Below are 18,166 nucleotides of genomic sequence, written 5' to 3'. Positions count from 1 at the left end.
CCCTGGCCATTGAGATGAGCTTTAAGGTCCCTTCCAACCCAAACCATTCTGGGATTCTGCGTTAAAAGCGTGAAGGGGAACTGAGGATTTTCCATGCTGCTTTATGGACTCTTCCAGCCACATTCCAGGCTGGAAGCCTTCCTGGTGATGCACAACCCCTTGGGATGTGAATGCTCCACAGTTTCCCCCTGTGCTCAGCCCTGGCAGTGGTGGCTGGACACGGTGCTGGAGGAATTGGGGTGGTGGGGGTTGGACTGGTGTCCAGCACATCCCTACCCTTGTCCTCAGTGCTGCCCACCCCGTGCCAGGCGGGGCTGGTTTGAGCAGAGGGTGCCGGGGCCCCGTGCCGTGCGTTGTGTTGTTTGACCAGGATTATCTGCTACGCACTAATTTCCTTCGGGGCTGTGATGAAGTCAGAAAACCACAGGCAGCTCTCCCCAGCGGCGCCTTCCGCTGCGGATCACTTGACATGTCCCGTCCCAGGAGGGCCAGGCCAGGCACGCTCCGGCACCATGGACCAGAGGGGGATCCTGCTGCAGAACCTGGAAAGGGCCCAAGGCAAGAAGCTCAGCCGAGGAGAGTTTGCAGAGGAGTTTTTGGTGAGTTCACTCCAGGCTTGGCTCAGAGTTTCAGCTCATGTCGGAGGGAATCGCTCGGTCACTCTCAAACCTGTGACAGTGAGATTTTCTAGGAGTTTCTTAGCAGACACCCAGAAGTTAACTGGGCTAAGAGGAATGTAAAGACATGATAGAAATTCAGTAGTTTGTATTTGGACTGTTTGCTTTTTAACTAATTCACCCGAGTGCTTCCTGTTTTCTGCTTGGTGAATGCACTTGTCGGGACATGGTTTCACTTTGCCTGGTAACAGAAACGGGGGCACAGGGAGGAATATGGAGCCTCTGGCCCTGGTGACACAACCGGGCATACAGGGAGGAATGTGGAGCCTCTGCCCCTTCTCCCCATTGCAATCTGTTAGACCTGTGGCACTCCAGTTCCTGCCGGGCATCTCCGGTTTCGCCCTGACTTAGCTCGCCCTTGTTCCCATAGAGCACAGGATGCCCAAGGGAGCTGGGGCTGCCCCACCCCTGGAAGTGTCCAAGACCAGGGTGGAAAGGGCCTGGAACAACCTGGGATAGCAGCAGGTGCCCCTGCCCATGGCAGGGGGTGGAATGAGATGAGCTTTAAGGTCCCTTCCAACCCAAACCATTCTGGGATCTGTGTGCTCTGCATCCAGCAGTGCTCCTGGCCCCTCCTGGAAACGTGTTCCCTCAAGGCAAGAGCTGCACAAAATGCTGACGGCTCCCACCTCCCCCTGTGGCCTGCATTGCCCTGAATCTGTGAGCTCTCTGATATATTTTTTGGTCTGGGTGCCAGGGCTGAGGCTCAGCTGCCAATGCTGAAGCTGGTGGCTGGAGGTGGCTCTTGGTTTATCAGCTGGTGGCCGGTGGCTCTGACAGGCTGTCTGGGCTGCTCTGAGGGGCAGTGACATTGCCCAGCTCTCACAGGCACAGGGAAAGGTAAAACTGTGAGATCTGAGACGTGTCAAACGCTCAGACCCAGGCGGTGGGCTCTGGGTTACCGAGGGGTCTCCTCAAGCTCCAGCCCTGCTCTGTCGTAGCAGCAAAATCTGGCCCTTCAAACACTTGGGGAAAGCTGAGTGCTTGGTTTCCAGGTGTCTGGGGCGGAGGGAAGTGATTAATCTGAGCCTGCAGTGACAGTCTGTTGTTCCATGGAACAAAGTGCTGTCACAGCCTGCTGAGTTTCCCCTCTCTGTGCCTGGTGTCTGCGTGTGTGAGGCACTGGGCTCTGAGCCCTGCTGCTCAGGCTGGCTCCAGCAGCCTGGTGTATTAATTTCTGTTCAAAATGGCAGGTGGAAATGGTCAAGGCTGCATTTGCTGTTTTATGGGATAAGATCTTCTCAATCACACCTGATTTGTGGCTGCTTTTGCACGGCAGTGGCCTCAGCAGGGCACCATGTTGGCTTGTGTCCAAACGTGACAGGTATATCCATTCCTCCACCCCAATTCCTGCCCTCTCCTTGTGGGACCGAGCATTTTAATGTGCAAACTGTGGTGATGTTGCTATAAATGATAGGGGTTCTGTGAGAGTCCCCTTTTCTGTGTGTGCAGTCTCACAGCTGCACAGTGCCCAGGCTCCCCAGGGAATGGCCACAGCCCCGAGGCTGCCGGAGCTCCAGGAGCATCTGGACAATGCTCTCAGGCACAGGCTGGGGTTTTGGGATGTCTGTGCAAGGCCAGGAGTTGGACTCAATGATTCTTATGGGTCCCATCCAGCGCAGGATCCAGCCCAGGATATTCCATGATTCTGTGATCCCCACTGTGCTTTTCATACCCAGGTGTTTCCCAAGCAGTTTCATGTCAGATTATTCAGGGACAGAAAAGCCAGGTGATTCAGGGCCTCGGCTCCGGGAAGACTGGCTATAGTATGGAGTGATGCCCCTTCCCTGAAAGCTTTCCCTGGAAGCTGGGGTGCACTGGAGGGAGGAAGGGGAGGATGTGACCAACACCCGAATTGCTCAGAAGGTTACAGGGATGTGGAGACTACAAAACCCACCCTGCTCCCACAATTTCTATCCCACTGTGTCTGCCCCATGTTCTTAATTAATACAGACTGGACATATGGACTGTCCTGAGCCTCCTGTGCATCCTCCCTCACTCATTCCATCAGATCTCTGAGGTTTAACTTCTATTGTGGCTGAATTCAGTGTTTTAAAACTGCAGTTTAATATTAAAAGCCAGCAATCTGGACACAAAATAGGAAAGAAAAAATGCAGTGAGAATGGTGCTTCTGAAGCTGATGGTCACAAATAGTGTGTATTGTTTAGGAGCTGGTGGCAGTGAAATAAAATTCTGTGCTTTACCAGGAGAAAGATGCTTCAACTCCCTGTGAGTGCTGCAGCTTTATCTTTAAAATGAAAGAGATGAGAGGTTTGCAGCCCTAAGGGTCTGTCCCAGGACTCCTTGTCCATCACCAGTCCATGGAGCCACTCTGCTCTGGCTGCCTGCACTCCCTTAGTGACTTGAGCATCGCTGCTTCCAGCAACAGATGGGAGCACCTCTACCAACGTGAGAAAAATCAATAGATTGACCTGTCTTGTCTGGTATCATTTGTTGAAGGTGCTTTGACATTGTCCCTCCTCTGATCTGGGTACTGAGAGTGGCTCCCCTGGGCCTCTCTCACTTGTGAGGGCGATGCTTTGTGTCACTCCACACAAGCTGACGTGTGGGCACTGCCTCAGCACACACTTTCCATCCTTCACAAGGCTCTCAGAAGGTTCTGTCTCTATTCTTGCTCTCAGCAAAGCCACTCAGGAAAGAATTAATGGTGCCAACCTTGCTTTGTGGTAGCAAACGTGACCCCTGGAGACCTTCACGTGCTCTCCAGTAGCGAGCTGGCTGTAGCAAGTCTGCTGTAATTTGTTCCACTCTTTTATCACAGAAGCTGAAGAGACAGTCAACAAAGTACAGATCGGATAAAATCTACCCTACAGCAGCGTCTGAGCAGCCAGAGAACGTCAAGAAGAACAGATACAAGGACATCTTACCTTGTAGGTTGGAAATGGCACATGCTCCTACTCAGCCTTTTGTTTTTCTTGCTTTTCCTGCTCTCACTCTCTGGTGCCTGCCTGCACAGCTGTTGTATGTGAGCAGCTCACTGCTGTCTGTTGGCTTTGAGTCCTGCTGCTCAGATTTAGGGCTTTGGCTGCTGCATGCCTGCTCTGGAGGGCTTTGGCACGTATCAACAGTCAGGCACATGGTGGGATTTTGGGGATGTCCTGTGCAGGGATGGGAGTTGGACTCGATCCTTGCAGCTCCTTTCCAATTCAGGATATTCTGTGATATTTCTGCAGACAGAAGAACTTCTATTCCCCAGGAAACACATCCTCCAGTGATAATCCTTGCAAGTTTCTGGTTAGCATTGTAACCACTCGCATCCAAAGGCTTTTGGACAGTGATGTCTCCACGATGTGCAAAGCAGACAAGAGGCAAACCCTGCTGTGGCTTGCCTTGGTGCAGTGGTCTCCAAAGGACTCTGTCCCAGCACCAGAGCAGACTGTCCCTTTTGTCCATTCCAACTTGGAAAAGAAAGTAAATCACAGAATCATTAGGGCTGGAAAAGACCTCCAGGGTCAAGTCCAGCTTTCAAACCTTTGTATCTAACCCCACAGACCTGGTTTGAGCCTGGAGTGCTGGTGGGTGGTTTTGGGCTTGGCTTGCTGCATGGTCAGAGGGGATCAGCATTGCACTGGGGTGGTGGCAGCACCTGCAGCTCTCCCCTAAAACCTCCCTCCCTCTCCAAAAAGATCTTGTCCATCCCCTGTGTGTGTAGGGCTGTGGGAGGTGTGGGGGGGACATCAGCTGCCTGCACAGCCACCCACCCACCCTGGATGGGCTCTATGACATGAGTGCTGCCCTTGAAGGACAGACACTGACTGCTTCTCCTGCTCTTGCAGTTGACCACAGCAGAGTGGAGCTGTCCCTGATTACATCAGACACAGATTCTCATTACATCAATGCCAACTTCATCAAGGTTTGCCTCTTTTGTGGTGTTTTGTCCTGCAAAGGTGTTGGAGGTGCCACCTCGGGGGGTTGTGCCAGGAGGAGCAGGTTGGGGGCTCTGCGGCAGTTTCTGGGCTGTGCTCAAGGATAACTGAGGGAAGAAGATGAGTGAGCCCTCCAGAAAGCCCCTGTGCAGCACAGAGGCACCGGGCTACAGGGCAAGGGACACGCTCACGCCGGGGGTGGAACACTTTGTGGTTCTCAGCCCCAACTTCCTCGTCGCCGTTGCTGCCTTTGGTGGGTGACAGTGGTGCAAAGCTGCCTGTGGCCAGAGTCACCTGGGCTGAAACCAGAGCAGAGGCAGGAAGCCTTGCAGTGCTGCACGGCCGGGACCCGCTGCTGGGGCAAGCAACGGGGCAGATCAGAGAGGGACAGTGCTCCACGTGCAGCTCCACCTGTCCTGGGGCTGTCCTGGGCCTACAACCCTTCTCTGACTGACAGACAGATGGATGGACTGACGGATAGATAGATAGATAGATAGATAGATAGATAGATAGATAGATAGATAGATAGATGATAGATAGTTCCCTTCATTCTCCATGATGGTGACCAGTGCCCTGTGTAACCTGTCTGCAGAAGATCAGACCTTCCCAACAGGATCACAGTTCATTTTTTGGCCATCAGCTGTGGCCACATCACCTCCCAGCTCCCAGAGGTGCTGTAAGAGCTGGTGCTGGTCTCTGGGAGCAGATCTCAGCTCAATCCCAGCTCCCCAGCTTGGCCCTGCCTTTGGTTTGCACTGCTTGAGTTAATGTATGTGCCCAAAATTCAATTCTATGGAAGCCCTCCTAAATCCTTAATGGGCTTGCTGGTAGAAGGAAATTGAGAGAGAGGAATACTTTATTTCTGCTGGTGAACTATGCACAGATGTGTCCACGTCTGGTTTGAATGTTCCAGGGTGTCTACGGGCCAAGAGCATACATTGCAACCCAGGGTCCTCTCCCCACTACTGTCACTGACTTCTGGAGGATGATTTGGGAGTATGAAGTCCAGGTAAGGTGCAGATTCATATTTAGATTTAAATGTCCTTTTTTATTAAGAAAAGTTGTCCTTCCAGGCAGAAGTCCTTTGTGAGGCAGTGGGAGTGTTGGGGTTTCACTCCAGGTGTTGGGTGTGTCTCACATCTCTCCTGGCAGCCTCTTCCCACTGGTGCCAGGGCAGGAGTCTGCTGGTGGCTGTCCCTGCCTTTGGGCTCTGGCTCCCTGTGCCAGGCTGTGGGTGATGTCCCCTGGCAGTTGGGGCTTGGGGGAAGACAGCCCACAGAGTTTCCTTATCACTGATAAGAACCCACAAGAGATGAGTTTAATTTTGCTGCCTGGGTAAGAAACTCCTGTTCAGACTTCTCTAATGAGCCTTCTTCCTGCAGGTCGTGGTCATGGCTTGTATGGAGTTCGAAATGGGGAAGGTGAGTAGCGTGTCACAGGTGGCCCTGAGTGCCAGGGCAGGGTGAGAGATGCAGTTTTTAATTAAATCCCATTAGTGCAGTGATTTCTGTTTGATATAAGCTGGTTTTTGGGTCTCCAGCTGCAAATGGTCCCGTGGGAGATGTTCCTGCCCATGGCAGAGGGTGAAAGGAGATGATCTTTAAGGTCCCTTCCAACCAAACCAGTCTCTCATTCCATGAAATTCTTCAGCCATTTCCAGCAGCACAGGGAATCCCTCTGGAAAGGGAAACCCCACAGCGGCAGCTCCAAGGAAGGGGAGGCTGGAGCTGGACAGCAGCAAGAGCTGATCCTCTTCCCAGAGTGAATTTTGTCCTGAAAAGTGAAAAAGGAGACAGCACAGCTGGGCCAGTGGGGAATAACCAAACACATCCTGCTTGTCCCAACAGAAGAAATGTGAGCGGTACTGGGCGGAGGTGGACGGCTCCCCCCTGCACTGGGGCCCTTTCTCCATCACCTGTGTGAGTGCAGCCCCCCCAGCAGCCTGTCCCACCCCAGGGCACACGGAAAATCTGACTGTGACCCCTTCTTCCGCAGGAGGCTGAGGAGAAGAGGAATGAGTATGTGATTAGAACTTTAAAGGTGACCCTGAATGAGGTAAGGAGGAAAGGTCAAGGCAGAAAGTGTACCTGGGCTGGCTTTGTTATATAAATAATATATTAAAATATGGTACATTTTGTGCAGAAAATTTTACATTGCTCAGGCTGCTGAATTAGATTTGGCAGCAGTTGAGGGAACAAAGGAAGTAAAAAATTAATTAACTCAGACCTCAGTTTCTGGAGCTGTTTGTCAGTCATGGCAAATCAGGCTCCAGGTAAGCGAGGCCAAGGATGTCATAAAACAGCTCCTGCAGCAAAACCAACTGCAAACTGCTGCTCTGCCCTTTGCCTGCTGCTGCAGATGGGAGCTGGGCATGGAGCAGAAATCCAGCTCCCCTTGCCGTGCCAACATCCCAGACCCTGCTGCTGTTCTTCCCCTGCAGGCAACCCGCACCATCTTCCACTTCCACTACAAGAACTGGCCGGACCACCACGTGCCCTCGTCCATCGAGCCCATCCTGGAGCTCGTCAGGGACATTCGCTGCTACCAGCCTGATGACAGGGTCCCTGTCTGCATCCACTGCAGGTGGGTGAGCTGGCTGCCAGCAGGGAAGGGCTGCTGGCCCCCAGAGCCCCGTGCTCCCACGTCCCAAGGGGTCACAGGGCAGGGGAGCTGGCCAAGCCCACAGCCAAGCTCCTCTTGTAGGGAGCCTGAAGGCAAAGGGCTCCTCTGAGGACAGCCAGCATGGACAAGGGGCAGGGAAGGAGGGAGCAGCAGGCCAGCAATAGAATCACAGAACCATGGAATTGTTTAGGTTGGAAAAGTCCCTTAAGATGCTCGAGTCCAACCACTCACCCAGCACTGCCAAGGGCCACCACTAAACCATGTCCTCAAGTGCCACATCTACACATCTGTTCAACGCTCACCACTGCCCTGGGCAGCCTGTGCCAGTGCTTGACGATGCTTTTGGTGTAGAAATTTTCCCTAACATGCAATCTAAACCTCCCCTGGGGCAACCTCTGGCCGTTTCCTCTTGTCCTGTCCCTTGTTGGTTGGGAGAAGAGACCAACACCTGGCTGGCTGCACCCTCCTGTCAGGGAGTGGGAACGTCTGGGTCCCAGCCCACCACCAGTGGCCATGCCCACGTGGGGCTGGTCACCACAGGAGGACTGAGAGCTCTTCTCAGGGCATGAGCTGTGCCTGCCAACCCTGCAGCAGAGCCCTGCGTGGGCTGCAGCTGCAGCATCCTGCGGGTCTGCGGGATTTGTGTGGGACAGCAGGGTCACAGGTGGCTCTGGGTGTCCAAACATCCCTGCCAGAAGCACAGCGTGCCCAGGCCGTGCCCTGTGCTGTCATTGCAGTGCTGGCTGCGGCAGAACCGGCGTCATCTGCGCCATCGACTACACCCAGAAGCTGCTGAAGGACGGGGTGAGTGCCAGCCCTCACTGCCCTCCACGGCCCCTGCGCCCCTCTGTCCCTCCCCAGCCTGCCCTGTGCCTTCCAGCCCCTCTGGCTGCCCTCAGGGGGATTTCAGGGGGATGGGAGCTCCCCATGGCCACCCCTCTCTCTACAGGCACTGACAGCATCACCCCAGCGGGGCAGAACCCCTCTCCATGCTCCCCCTGGCCAGGCCTTCAGCTCACAGCACATGGCCCTGTGCTGACCTTCATCAATTCATCTTTACCGTGTGTCTCTCCACACTCACACATCAGATATTCAGTGCTCCAAACCCCCCTTGCTTTACTCTGACTCTCCAGTAATGCCACAGGCAGTAATCCCTGGCACTCAGAGGAGATCCTGCTCTGCTCCACAGCTCCCTGGACCCATCCAGCTGGGAAATCAGTGTCATGTCCTCCGTGCTGCCCACAGCTGTTGTAAAAAGGGTATTTTCTGTGGAGTGTGTCCCGGAGGGAGGAGAATGGTTTCTAATAAATACAATAGCATTTTAAGCAAGCCCTTTGTTAAGAATTATTGCAGTAGCAGGCCTGGATTTCAGACAGTGCTCTGAACTGCCTCATGATGTGGAGGTTTCATAGAATTAGACCTGTCTGTAATTTTTTTATCAGAGAAATCATAGAAATCATTGAAAGATTTGGGTTGGAAGGATCTTAAAAATCCTCTCTTTCCAGTCCCTCCTGTCCAGCCTGGCCTTGGGCACTTCCAGGGATCCAGGGGCAGCCACAGCTGCTCTGGGCTCCCTGTGCCAGGGCCTCCCCGCCCTCACAGGGAACAATTCCTTCCCAATATTAAATCTAAATCTCTCCTCCTTTAGTTGAAAACCATTTTGTCTTTTCTCCTCCTCACCAGATTGTTCCAGTGAACTTCAGTGTTTTCAGCCTGATCCAGGAGATGCGCACACAAAGACCCTGCATAGTGCAGACCAAGGTGTGTCCAGGGAATGTCACCACTGCTCCAGGCTGGACCTCACCTTTTCCCCAGGAGGGTTCACAGCAGGGAAACGCAGATCTGTGGGGCTGCTGGGAGCTGGGGTGTGGAGATGCTGTGCAAAGTCCCTTTTCTGAGCAGAACAATGATTTGGCAGAAGTTGATTTGGTAGCTGGGCAGCTGGGCCAGTGCTCGCTGTGGGATTTATCAAATGCTTACACTGTGAAACCAGGGGCTGCCCAGGCAATAAAGTGGGAACTTTCCTCAGCTGCAACAGACTGAAGAGGAAGCTCAATGCAGAACAGCGTTGTTTACACACCCAAAACCCCCTCAAATGCTTCAGTGTGAGCCCTGTGAGAGTTGTGGCTTCTGCCTCTTCTCAAAATTCACACCCTGCCACCGGACAGGCGAGGCAGCTCCTCTCGGGGTGATGCTTGCTTGGGAAGAGGTGGCCATTCACAGGTCCCACCAGTGCTGGCTGTCACAGTTTCTGTCTGTCTGGAACGCAGGAGCAGTATGAGCTGGTTTACGATGCTGTGATTGAGCTCTTCAAAAGGCAGATTCAAGCACTCGATGCCCAGAAAGATTCTGCTGCTTCACAGGTAAAAGTCCCAGGACAAACACGCTGCCTCCTGCAGCCTGGGCACTCCAGCTTTAACCTCAATTCCTGCTGCAGATCTGGGGTGAATTCTCATATTTTCTACTCCCCTTGATACCCAAACTGAGTCTCTTTGGACATTAACCCATGAGAATCCAGCTCTTCCCCTGAATGTGCACTGCTTGTCACAAACAAGACCTAGATTTTCCTCAATCTCAAAACAATTTTCTATTTGCTATATATTTTTATGATTGTTTAATGTCATGAGCGAGTAGAACAGCACGAATTTTCTACAGGACTGACTGATTTCCATGAGGATGTGCCAGTAAAACTTGAGGGATTTTCAGACCAGGTGGGGAAAGTCCAGGTTGGGCAGCTTGGGATCACAAGGCAGTGAGGCTGGAAGTGTTACCTCCTGTGTGCTAGTGAGGGAATCAGCACTACAGCCTGGCTGTGGGAGGGCATAGGGGGAAATATCTTGTGAAAGGACATGGCAAAGTCTCACAAATCTGTTACGCCTCTGAGGAGCAGAAATGTGGTCTTGGTGTGAAGTTGCATGTTAACAGGAATAGCCAAAACCTCTCTGGTTGAGGTTTTCTTTGCTCTTGCTGTTCTGTGACTGCTGACATGAGCCTCACTGGATCAAATCCAGGAAAGTAAATGCATCACAGCAAAGCCTGGAAGGTCACAGTGAGCTCATTTTGTCAGAAACTTTTATCTCAAAAATTGGGAAGGGGATCCTGTGATGGGACTCGTGCCTCAGTTTTGCCATAGGATTTGCAGTTCAGTCCAAGCCAGAGCTGAGTGAGAAAAGAACTGAAAAAAGCCTTTTTGGACTGGTTAAGGACAGACTGTGAGCAAAGGTCACACAGGGCTGACACAAAATGCAGAGGACTTTTCAAGTCAGGATGTGGTTTTGTAGCTCTTGCCCAAACCTCTCGCCCCCCTAAACCTCCCTGTCCTCTGAGGACACTGTGCAGAGCACGGGAATGGCTATGAGCTGGTGTCATGAACAAAACCAGCACCCAGCTTGCCCAGCGTGGGCTCCTGAAGGCCAAGTGTCTGCACAGGCTGCCTGCCAGCTGTTTGGCACAGCTGGCTGGCTGTGGGGCTCGCTGTCCTCTCATTTCAGAAAGGTGCTGGCAGAGTTGCTCTTCAGGACGTTCTCTCTGCAGTTTTCAGCTCCACCTTGGTGTCATTTCCCAAGTGCTCTAGTATTAGAAGCGTTTGGCAAAAATCCCAGCTCCTGAAGCAGCACGTTGGTGTTCTTTACATTCTGCCTCCTCACGTCTGTTTGCAAACATTTCCTTTCCCCAGGAAGGAGCAGGGCATCCTGTAACCAAGCCAGTCCTGATTCCAGTGGAAGACATCTATGGCCTGAGTTCACTCACCTGGTAAGCCTCAGCACAAGCATTCCTGGTTGGTATTTGCAGTCACCCACACAATTTCAGAGACGGGAACCTCTTGATGTGTGCTCTGGAGCACTTTAGCTCTCAGGATCTGCTGCCTCCCTTGAGTCCCACTTTGACTCTCATGTTTGTTCCTAACATAATTCGTGGAATCATAAAGGTTGGAAAAGTCTTCTGAGACCACCAAGCACAACCATTAACTGCCAGCTCCAACACTAAGCCATGTCCCCAAGTGCCACATCTACATGCTTTATGAGCACTTCCATGGATGGTGTTTCCACCCCTTCCCCCGGCAGCCTGTTGCAATGCCTCATCACCCCCTGAGTGAAGAAACTTTTCCTAATTTCCTAATAATTCCTGTTATTCTCACTGACGTGTCTCAGCCTCTTCCCTGTGTGCCGTTAGCTGCCCCCTTCTTCTGCCCTGGGCTTTGTGTCACTCTGTGTTTCATATATGAACTGAAAACAGTACAAAACAGTATACAAAAGTCTCATGAACATGGAGGCTGGCTCATCCCAGCCCTCTGCCTGGCATGGAATGCTCCCACACTGGTCCCATCTCCCATCTGCACGTCCCACCCCAGTGCCCCTTGCTGCAGGAGCAGCAATCCTGAGGAAGCAGCTCCCCAATGCCAGCAGATCCCAAGGGTGGTGGGATCTCTCTGTGGACATGTTTGGGGTTGCAGTGTCTGCTTTCTGTGAATAATTTTGCTTTTTGGTTCAGTTTCTTGACATGAAGGGGCCTCCTCTGTTCGCCATTTTTGGTGTTGAAATGGAGCACGGCCTTGCTGGAGGCTGGGCTGGGCTCTGCATTCCTGAGGGAATTGCTGCTGGCAGCAGTGCTGTGGGCTCTCTTGGTGGGCTAACACTTTCTGAGCCCTCCATGGCTCTGACTCCACACCACTTCCTTGTGCTTTTACTGCAGCTCAGAGCGAGAGGAGCAGGCTCCACACCAACATCTCCCTCCGCAGCAGGACGGGCACCAACACCTCCCTGCGGGGGCACAGAGCAAAGCGTCCCTGCCCTCGCTGTGTGCCCCAGGAGCACAGCCCAGCCCTGCCAGGGGGCTGCCCCCCATCCGACAGGCCATCTCCTTCGGGGCTCTGAACTTCTCCAGCTGCAGGAAGGCAGCTGCTGGCGAGCCCTGGGGCGCTGGGGATGCCCCTCAGAAACGCTGCAGCTGGGAGCTGGAGCTGGAGCCAAAGGGAGCAGGCAGGAGGGCACCTGGTGCCAGAGCACCTCTGGCATGGACTGTATCGACCCCTCTAGAGCTGGGGCAGCGGGGAGAACGCTGGGAATGGGATGCAGGGGATGCCAAGCCAGTCTGGAGTCCCCAGCGGCCAAAAGCTGGTCACTCGAGCTTCCAGGATGGATTTTCCCCTGCGGACCTGAACCCCTCCAGACGAGCAGCAGATGGCCCCTCAGGCCACAGGAAGCAGGGGCAATGCCCTCACCCTTCCCTGTGCTCAGCAGAAGACCCCTACTTCTCATCACTCTCTCCAGATGACCCTGTGTCCCCCGTGTTTTCCTTTCTGGGGGGGCAGGATGAGCTCCTCCCTTCGTGCTCTGCCAGTGCCCCCCTGCAGCCCACCACAGCCAGCTCCCCATCACCCCACCATGCTCCCCTGCACCAGGAGAGGATCTTCTCCTCGGGTAAGTGCTACTGGGACACACGGGACCAGGTGACTCTGGACTGGGGCGTGCTGGAGGGAGTGTTCAGTGTGGTCATCTGGTGTCCAGGCAGGGCTGTAGCTGCTCCTCAGGACTGGGCTCTCATGGGAGCTGAGGCAGCAACTGGTTTCACCCTCACACTCTTCATCCTGCCTGAATTTTTTTCCCACAAACATTTTTGGAGCAGTGTAATTTTGGTGTTTGCATTACACAGCTGCTCTGAACCACTGTGTCACCTCAGAACAGCTGTCACAGGGAGGCAGGGATGCTGACCAATTCTTACACCGAGGCACCCCAAAAAGGATTCAGAAAGCTCCCAGAAGTGGTTTTCTGTGAAGATCTAGTTTTCAGGTCAAACCCCACTCTTTGCTGCAGAGTGTCATGCGGGGGCCACTGAAATCTCACCAAGATTGAGAGATCCAGGACTTCAGGGACCCTGAGCAATCTGGGTGACACCCCTGCCCGTGGTGGGGGTGTTGGATCTAAATGGTTTTTAAAGTCCCTTCCAACCCAACCCCTTCTATGATTCCATGATTCAACACAAGTGTTTTGCCCAGATCTGTAGCCTTAAATCCATCACCTGTCATACGAGGGAGGTGGAATTATTCCTTGTTCTGGGTAGTCCTGGTTCAATCAGACATTTCCTGTTGCCCACAGCTTTGGCACTTGCCCCACTTTGTCCTGCCCAGACCCCTCAGTGTCACAAAGACATGCTCGTTATCCCTGTGCCCTTGGGAAGTCCTGGGAGGTGCAGCCCCAGCCAAGCAGCAGCAGAACCACCAGCTGCAAGCCTGGCTCTGTGCTGGGCTATGCTCATTTTCCTCATGCAGTTGGTGCTGGGAGTTCTTTGGATGTTTAGCCACAGTTGAGAGGTGTTTAACCTTAATCTCTGGTGTGTGGCAGAGCAGGAGCAGCCCTGTCCCCACACAGTGGTCCCCTCATGTCCTGCCGTGCCAGTAACCTGTCTGTGTCTCTCCAATCAGCCCCCCTGCCACAGCCTGATGATGATGATGATGCTCCTCCACCCCTGCCGCAGCGCACCCCCGAGTCCTTCATAGTGGCCAGTGAGCCAGGTGAGTGATTACCAACATTAATTGTGGGTCTGAGCAGCACTGGGGGCTCTCCCAGCACTGGGGTGGTTCTGTAGCATCTGGCAGTGCCTGGGATGAGGACTGACCTCTCTGGTGTTCAACTGCTTCCAGGGCAACTTCCTCAGGCCACTCTGGATTTCCAGATTCCAGACAGAAATCCAAATATTGGAACCTCCTGGGAGTGGAGTGGTGAGTCTCACTCAGAGGGGTTTCATGACCCTGTGAGACTGAGACCATGTAAGGTACAAGTGGCTTTTCACCTCTTTTCTGGCACTATTCCTATGCCAATCTCCTTACCACGATTCCTTCTGTGAGAAAGACTCTAGTTTTTGGCACTTTGTACTTGCCATAAATTATTTCATAGAACCACAGAATCATGGAATAGTTTGGGTTGGAAGGGAATCTTAAGAAAATCCTATTCCACCCCCTGGCCATGGGCAGGGACACCTTCCACTAGACCAGGTTCCTGTCCAACCTGGCTTTGAACACTTCCAGGAATTTCAGGACTCAGGATTGGAAAGAAGATGGGGCTTCAGTCCAGCCCCCTTTTATCAACATCTACTTTACTCCAAACATTTTTTTTTTTTGGGATTCTAAGACCAGTACAGGGGAATAAACATATTGTCCCTCATTTAGAGAAGGATAATGAACACAGGACATTAGTGTTCTGCTGAGCTTCACAGCCCTATGGAACCAAGAGGAGCTGAACAAAATGTAGGCATCTGTTGATCACCCCATAGCTGAGTGACAGCTCTGTGAAGTGGAGGAATGAGGCACAAGTCTGTCTTCCTCTGCTCGAGTGGAGGTGTATGTGGGAGGGTGTTTGCACATCGCATCCTTTCCTCATCTTCTCTGGCTTCCTTGTGTGCAAGAAAACAACATTTGGATGCGGGGATTTTAAACACCTGCCTTGTGTTTTGTTTCCAGAGTGTGAAGATTTGGAGCCCACGAGCAGGTACAAGTTTAACTCTGGGATAATCTTTGGAATTAAGACCTGCTTTTTTTTCTGAAACTGCTTTATTTAGTAAATGTGTTTAGGATCTCTGCTCAGTGCAACGGAAATTGTTGCTAAATAGTTCTGCAACTAAATAGTTCTAACCAGAACGAAACAGTTCTGCAAACAAGTGAACTGGTAGTTCTATGTTTCCTAATCAGCTCCTGCCTCATCCTGTTCATGAGGATGTTCCTTGCAGCCTCCTCTTTGTCTGCATGTTGTGTGTTTCCTTTGAGACAACTGAGATAAGCTGGTTGTATGTATATAATACATATATAAATATATATAATATATCATTTTAAAGCTAGGTAACCAACTCTTTTATCTTTGCTTTCTCAGAGGCAGCTCAGGATCGCTCCAATTCTCCTCCTCCGCTTCCTGAAAGAACCCCGGAGTCGTTTGTTCTTGCTGAGGCAGCAAGTAAGTGCTGAGCTCTTTTCTCAGGAGCCAGCTGAGGTTTTACACTCACACCTAAACCTGTAGGTTTCTGAGAGCGTGGCCCACTTCTTCAAAGCAGGAGAGTTCAGCAAATACACAGAAAATAAACACAAGTAGGGAACCTGCAGAAGATTTCTGGAAGTGCTGCATTAGAGGAGATGAAAAGCAGGAACAAAGCACTTGGAAAAAAGCAGGATTTGTGAATGACCACTGAAAATGTCCATATGATGTGTGTTCCCAGGTCTCCAGCCTGCTGCAAGAAATTCCTCGAGTCCTGCGGGTTCGGAGAGCAAGGGCTCAGGAACATCATCCAAAGAACTCATTAAATGCTTCAGGAGGAGCAAGGTAAAAGAAACAAAAGGTGTGGGAAAAAAAGGGAGAGAGAAGAGCTCTGGCACAGTTGGTGCTGCTCTCTCACGGGTCACTGGGGGAACAGGGCCTGCTTCAAGAGCGCTTGTGTTCAGGGCAAGAAAACAAGAATAATAAAAATATTCTGGGGTAGAAGTGCAAACACCCACCCTGTCTGCACTGGGAACAGGGAAACCCAGCCCTGCCCGTGCCAGTGGTTGTGCCTTGGCACTCCGTCCACCCGGGGTGCCAGCTCCTCTGGGAAAGAGTTGCTCCAGTGGGGTCTGAGTCTGTCCTACAAGGACGGAACCATCACCAGCCTCCTCCTGCTGAGCCTCCTGTTAATTATCCCTGTGAGATTGTTCTTTGGGGTGTAATGGTGGAACAGAGAAGCACTTGAGGAAAACAGCAGGGAAAATACAAACTGGAGGCTTTTGGGAAGATGAGGAAAAAGCCAAAGAAAGTGGCACAAAGTTTGTTTTTTGTGAAATGTGACATTTGTACATTTACCAGTGAATTCACAGTAGCTGATCTATTAATAAATGTACATTTATCAGTGTTTTATACATGTGCACTACCAGCAAATTCCCTTTGCCACAGTAGCTGATCCACTGCTTCACACATTTTTTTCCAACTAGCCTTTTTCTATTTTTTTTAACAGAGCTTGAAAATATTGAAAAATGTGAGAAAAAGTAAGTCTTTCAGGCTAATATCTTTGCAATGGCTTTAAGCAAGTATTTAAATGTGTGGGACCAGTGACCAGCTGCTCCAGTCTGATTTTTCATTTCCAGGCATCTGCAATCCATCTTCACTGACAAAATCATCAGAACCTGCCCCAACAAACTCTCCGAGGTCTTTCCTTAACTTTGGTATGTTTTGCTCTTCATGTTTTGGTAGGAAGAACCTGGTTCTTGGAAGTCTAAATGCCAGGCAGAACACTTACAAATCACAAGTATTTCAAATCATGCTCATTGAGTTTTACATATTTTGCTTTTACACATTTACAACTTTATTTGCAACTACGGGATGTCGCTTTTCTGTCGTATCTTAACACTTGAGAAAGATCTGAAATTGCAAGTGTTTTCAATCACTGTGTTATTTTAAGGGATTACATAATCAGCATCTGTAACATACAGAATTTGTTGCATTAAAAAACATATAATTTCTTCCTAGGCTTTGCAAATCGATTTTCAAAACCTAAAGGACCAAGAAATCCACCTCCAGCATGGAATATTTAGATGTATTTTATAGACTTGGCGCTGCAGATTTGTGAAGTCATCCTGAAATACTTGGAATGCCCATCCCAGTGAAGCTTCCACCAAAATAAACACATCCAAAGCTGTTACACGGTACTGGCAGCTCAGGCACTACTTGCACATTCACTGAATTTAAAACGGGAGTTTTAAAGTCAAGAATATAAAAGTACCAGCAGCTTCCAGTTCATTCGCAGTGGGATGGACGGTAAACCGTGGAATACAAGTTTTATCCTAAGGAGGGACACATTCTTGTCGTGTTTTGGAATGTAATCACTTCAAAAGGATGGATTTGAGCATAAACTGATGATGGGACCCGGTGAAGAGTCTGGAATGAGCTGGAAAGCCAACGGAGCAGAGTGAGGCGATCCAGACCCTCTCTTTGTAGATCTACTGTAATCAAAGACACTGAAATGTTTACATTACTTGGACTAAGAGGGAATTAGCACCCCAAATTTTTGAAATAATATAAGGGGTTTTGTTTGTTTGTTTGTTTGTTTTCCATCTGAGTGAATCAGAGCATTTGTCTGGATTTTGGGGCAATAAGACTTAAGATTGATCCCATGGAAACTAAACCGGTGTAACCGCACAAGCGGCTGACCCAGCTGCTCTTCTATCTGGGGAAAAAAAATCCCAAAACACCATGACAGCAAGGAAAATAATATTATTGTATTTTAAACCAATGCTGTTTTCAAGGATTTGTGATTCTCCAGCACAGAATTTCAGGTGGGAACAGGGAAGACAAGATTTCTTGCCAGATTCCTCACCAGATTCCACTGATGTTTCTCTCTGTGGGGAGGGATAATGATGCTGAACATTGCTTTATTTGATTCGTTTTCTGTAAAGACAGGGGGGAAAAAACCAAACACCAAAAAACCCCCACCAACCAAGGTGGGATTTTAAGAATTTGGTCAAGAATCTGCTGGCCACTGCTGGAATGGAAACCACAGCTGGTTTAAAGTTGGGGGAATAGCCAATATTGCCATTTTTATTACTGTAATCACGGGGTTTCTTAACAGCAGAAAACGGTGACAGACTTTACCCAAATTATATTCCTGTTTTGCCCAGGCTGGACAGGGTTTGGAGCAAGCTGCTGTGGTGGAAGGTGCCCCAACCCGTGGCAGTGGGTGGAACGAGATTTTTAAGTTCCCTCCGAACCCTTTACATTCTATGATTCAATGATTTTATTCCATCCCACTGTAGGGATGGCCTCCTTAGGCTCGCTCCAACACCTCCACATCATCTCCCTCACGGGGAAAGCCTCGCAGCACCCCGCAGCCGTTGTTTAATGGATGAAGCACTTTAGAACAAGCGACAAACGCCACTAAAACAAGAGTTTTTGACGGCTCCGCGCTCCCGGGCTCCGCGCTCCCTCAGCGCTTTCCCGCCCTCCTCCCGCCGCCCACGTGACCCGCGCC

At 51.1% G+C, this 18,166-nt stretch overlaps 1 protein-coding gene across 1 annotated transcript; it reads left to right on the top strand.

The window, feature by feature from the left end:
- The first annotated feature begins 346 nt into the window (after positions 1-346).
- PTPN22 (protein tyrosine phosphatase non-receptor type 22) lies at positions 347-18,124 on the top strand. The gene is made up of 21 exons (XM_038162606.1): positions 347-599; positions 3,460-3,568; positions 4,475-4,551; positions 5,478-5,573; positions 5,947-5,985; positions 6,412-6,483; positions 6,560-6,619; positions 7,005-7,147; positions 7,924-7,990; positions 8,870-8,947; positions 9,457-9,549; positions 10,863-10,939; positions 11,879-12,606; positions 13,608-13,697; positions 13,827-13,957; positions 14,643-14,670; positions 15,049-15,129; positions 15,389-15,492; positions 16,157-16,187; positions 16,287-16,364; positions 16,669-18,124. Exons 1-21 carry the CDS (start codon positions 408-410, stop codon positions 16,731-16,733), a joined length of 2,439 nt encoding a protein of 812 aa, XP_038018534.1. The 5' UTR covers positions 347-407; the 3' UTR covers positions 16,734-18,124.
- The last annotated feature ends 42 nt before the right edge of the window (positions 18,125-18,166 follow it).

The sequence above is a fragment of the Motacilla alba genome, chromosome 26 (genome assembly GCF_015832195.1).
Source record: "Motacilla alba alba isolate MOTALB_02 chromosome 26, Motacilla_alba_V1.0_pri, whole genome shotgun sequence".
NCBI classification, from domain to species: Eukaryota; Metazoa; Chordata; class Aves; order Passeriformes; family Motacillidae; genus Motacilla; species Motacilla alba.
Note: the sequence above shows the minus strand (reverse complement) of the source record. Positions and strands in the feature narration are given on the sequence as shown.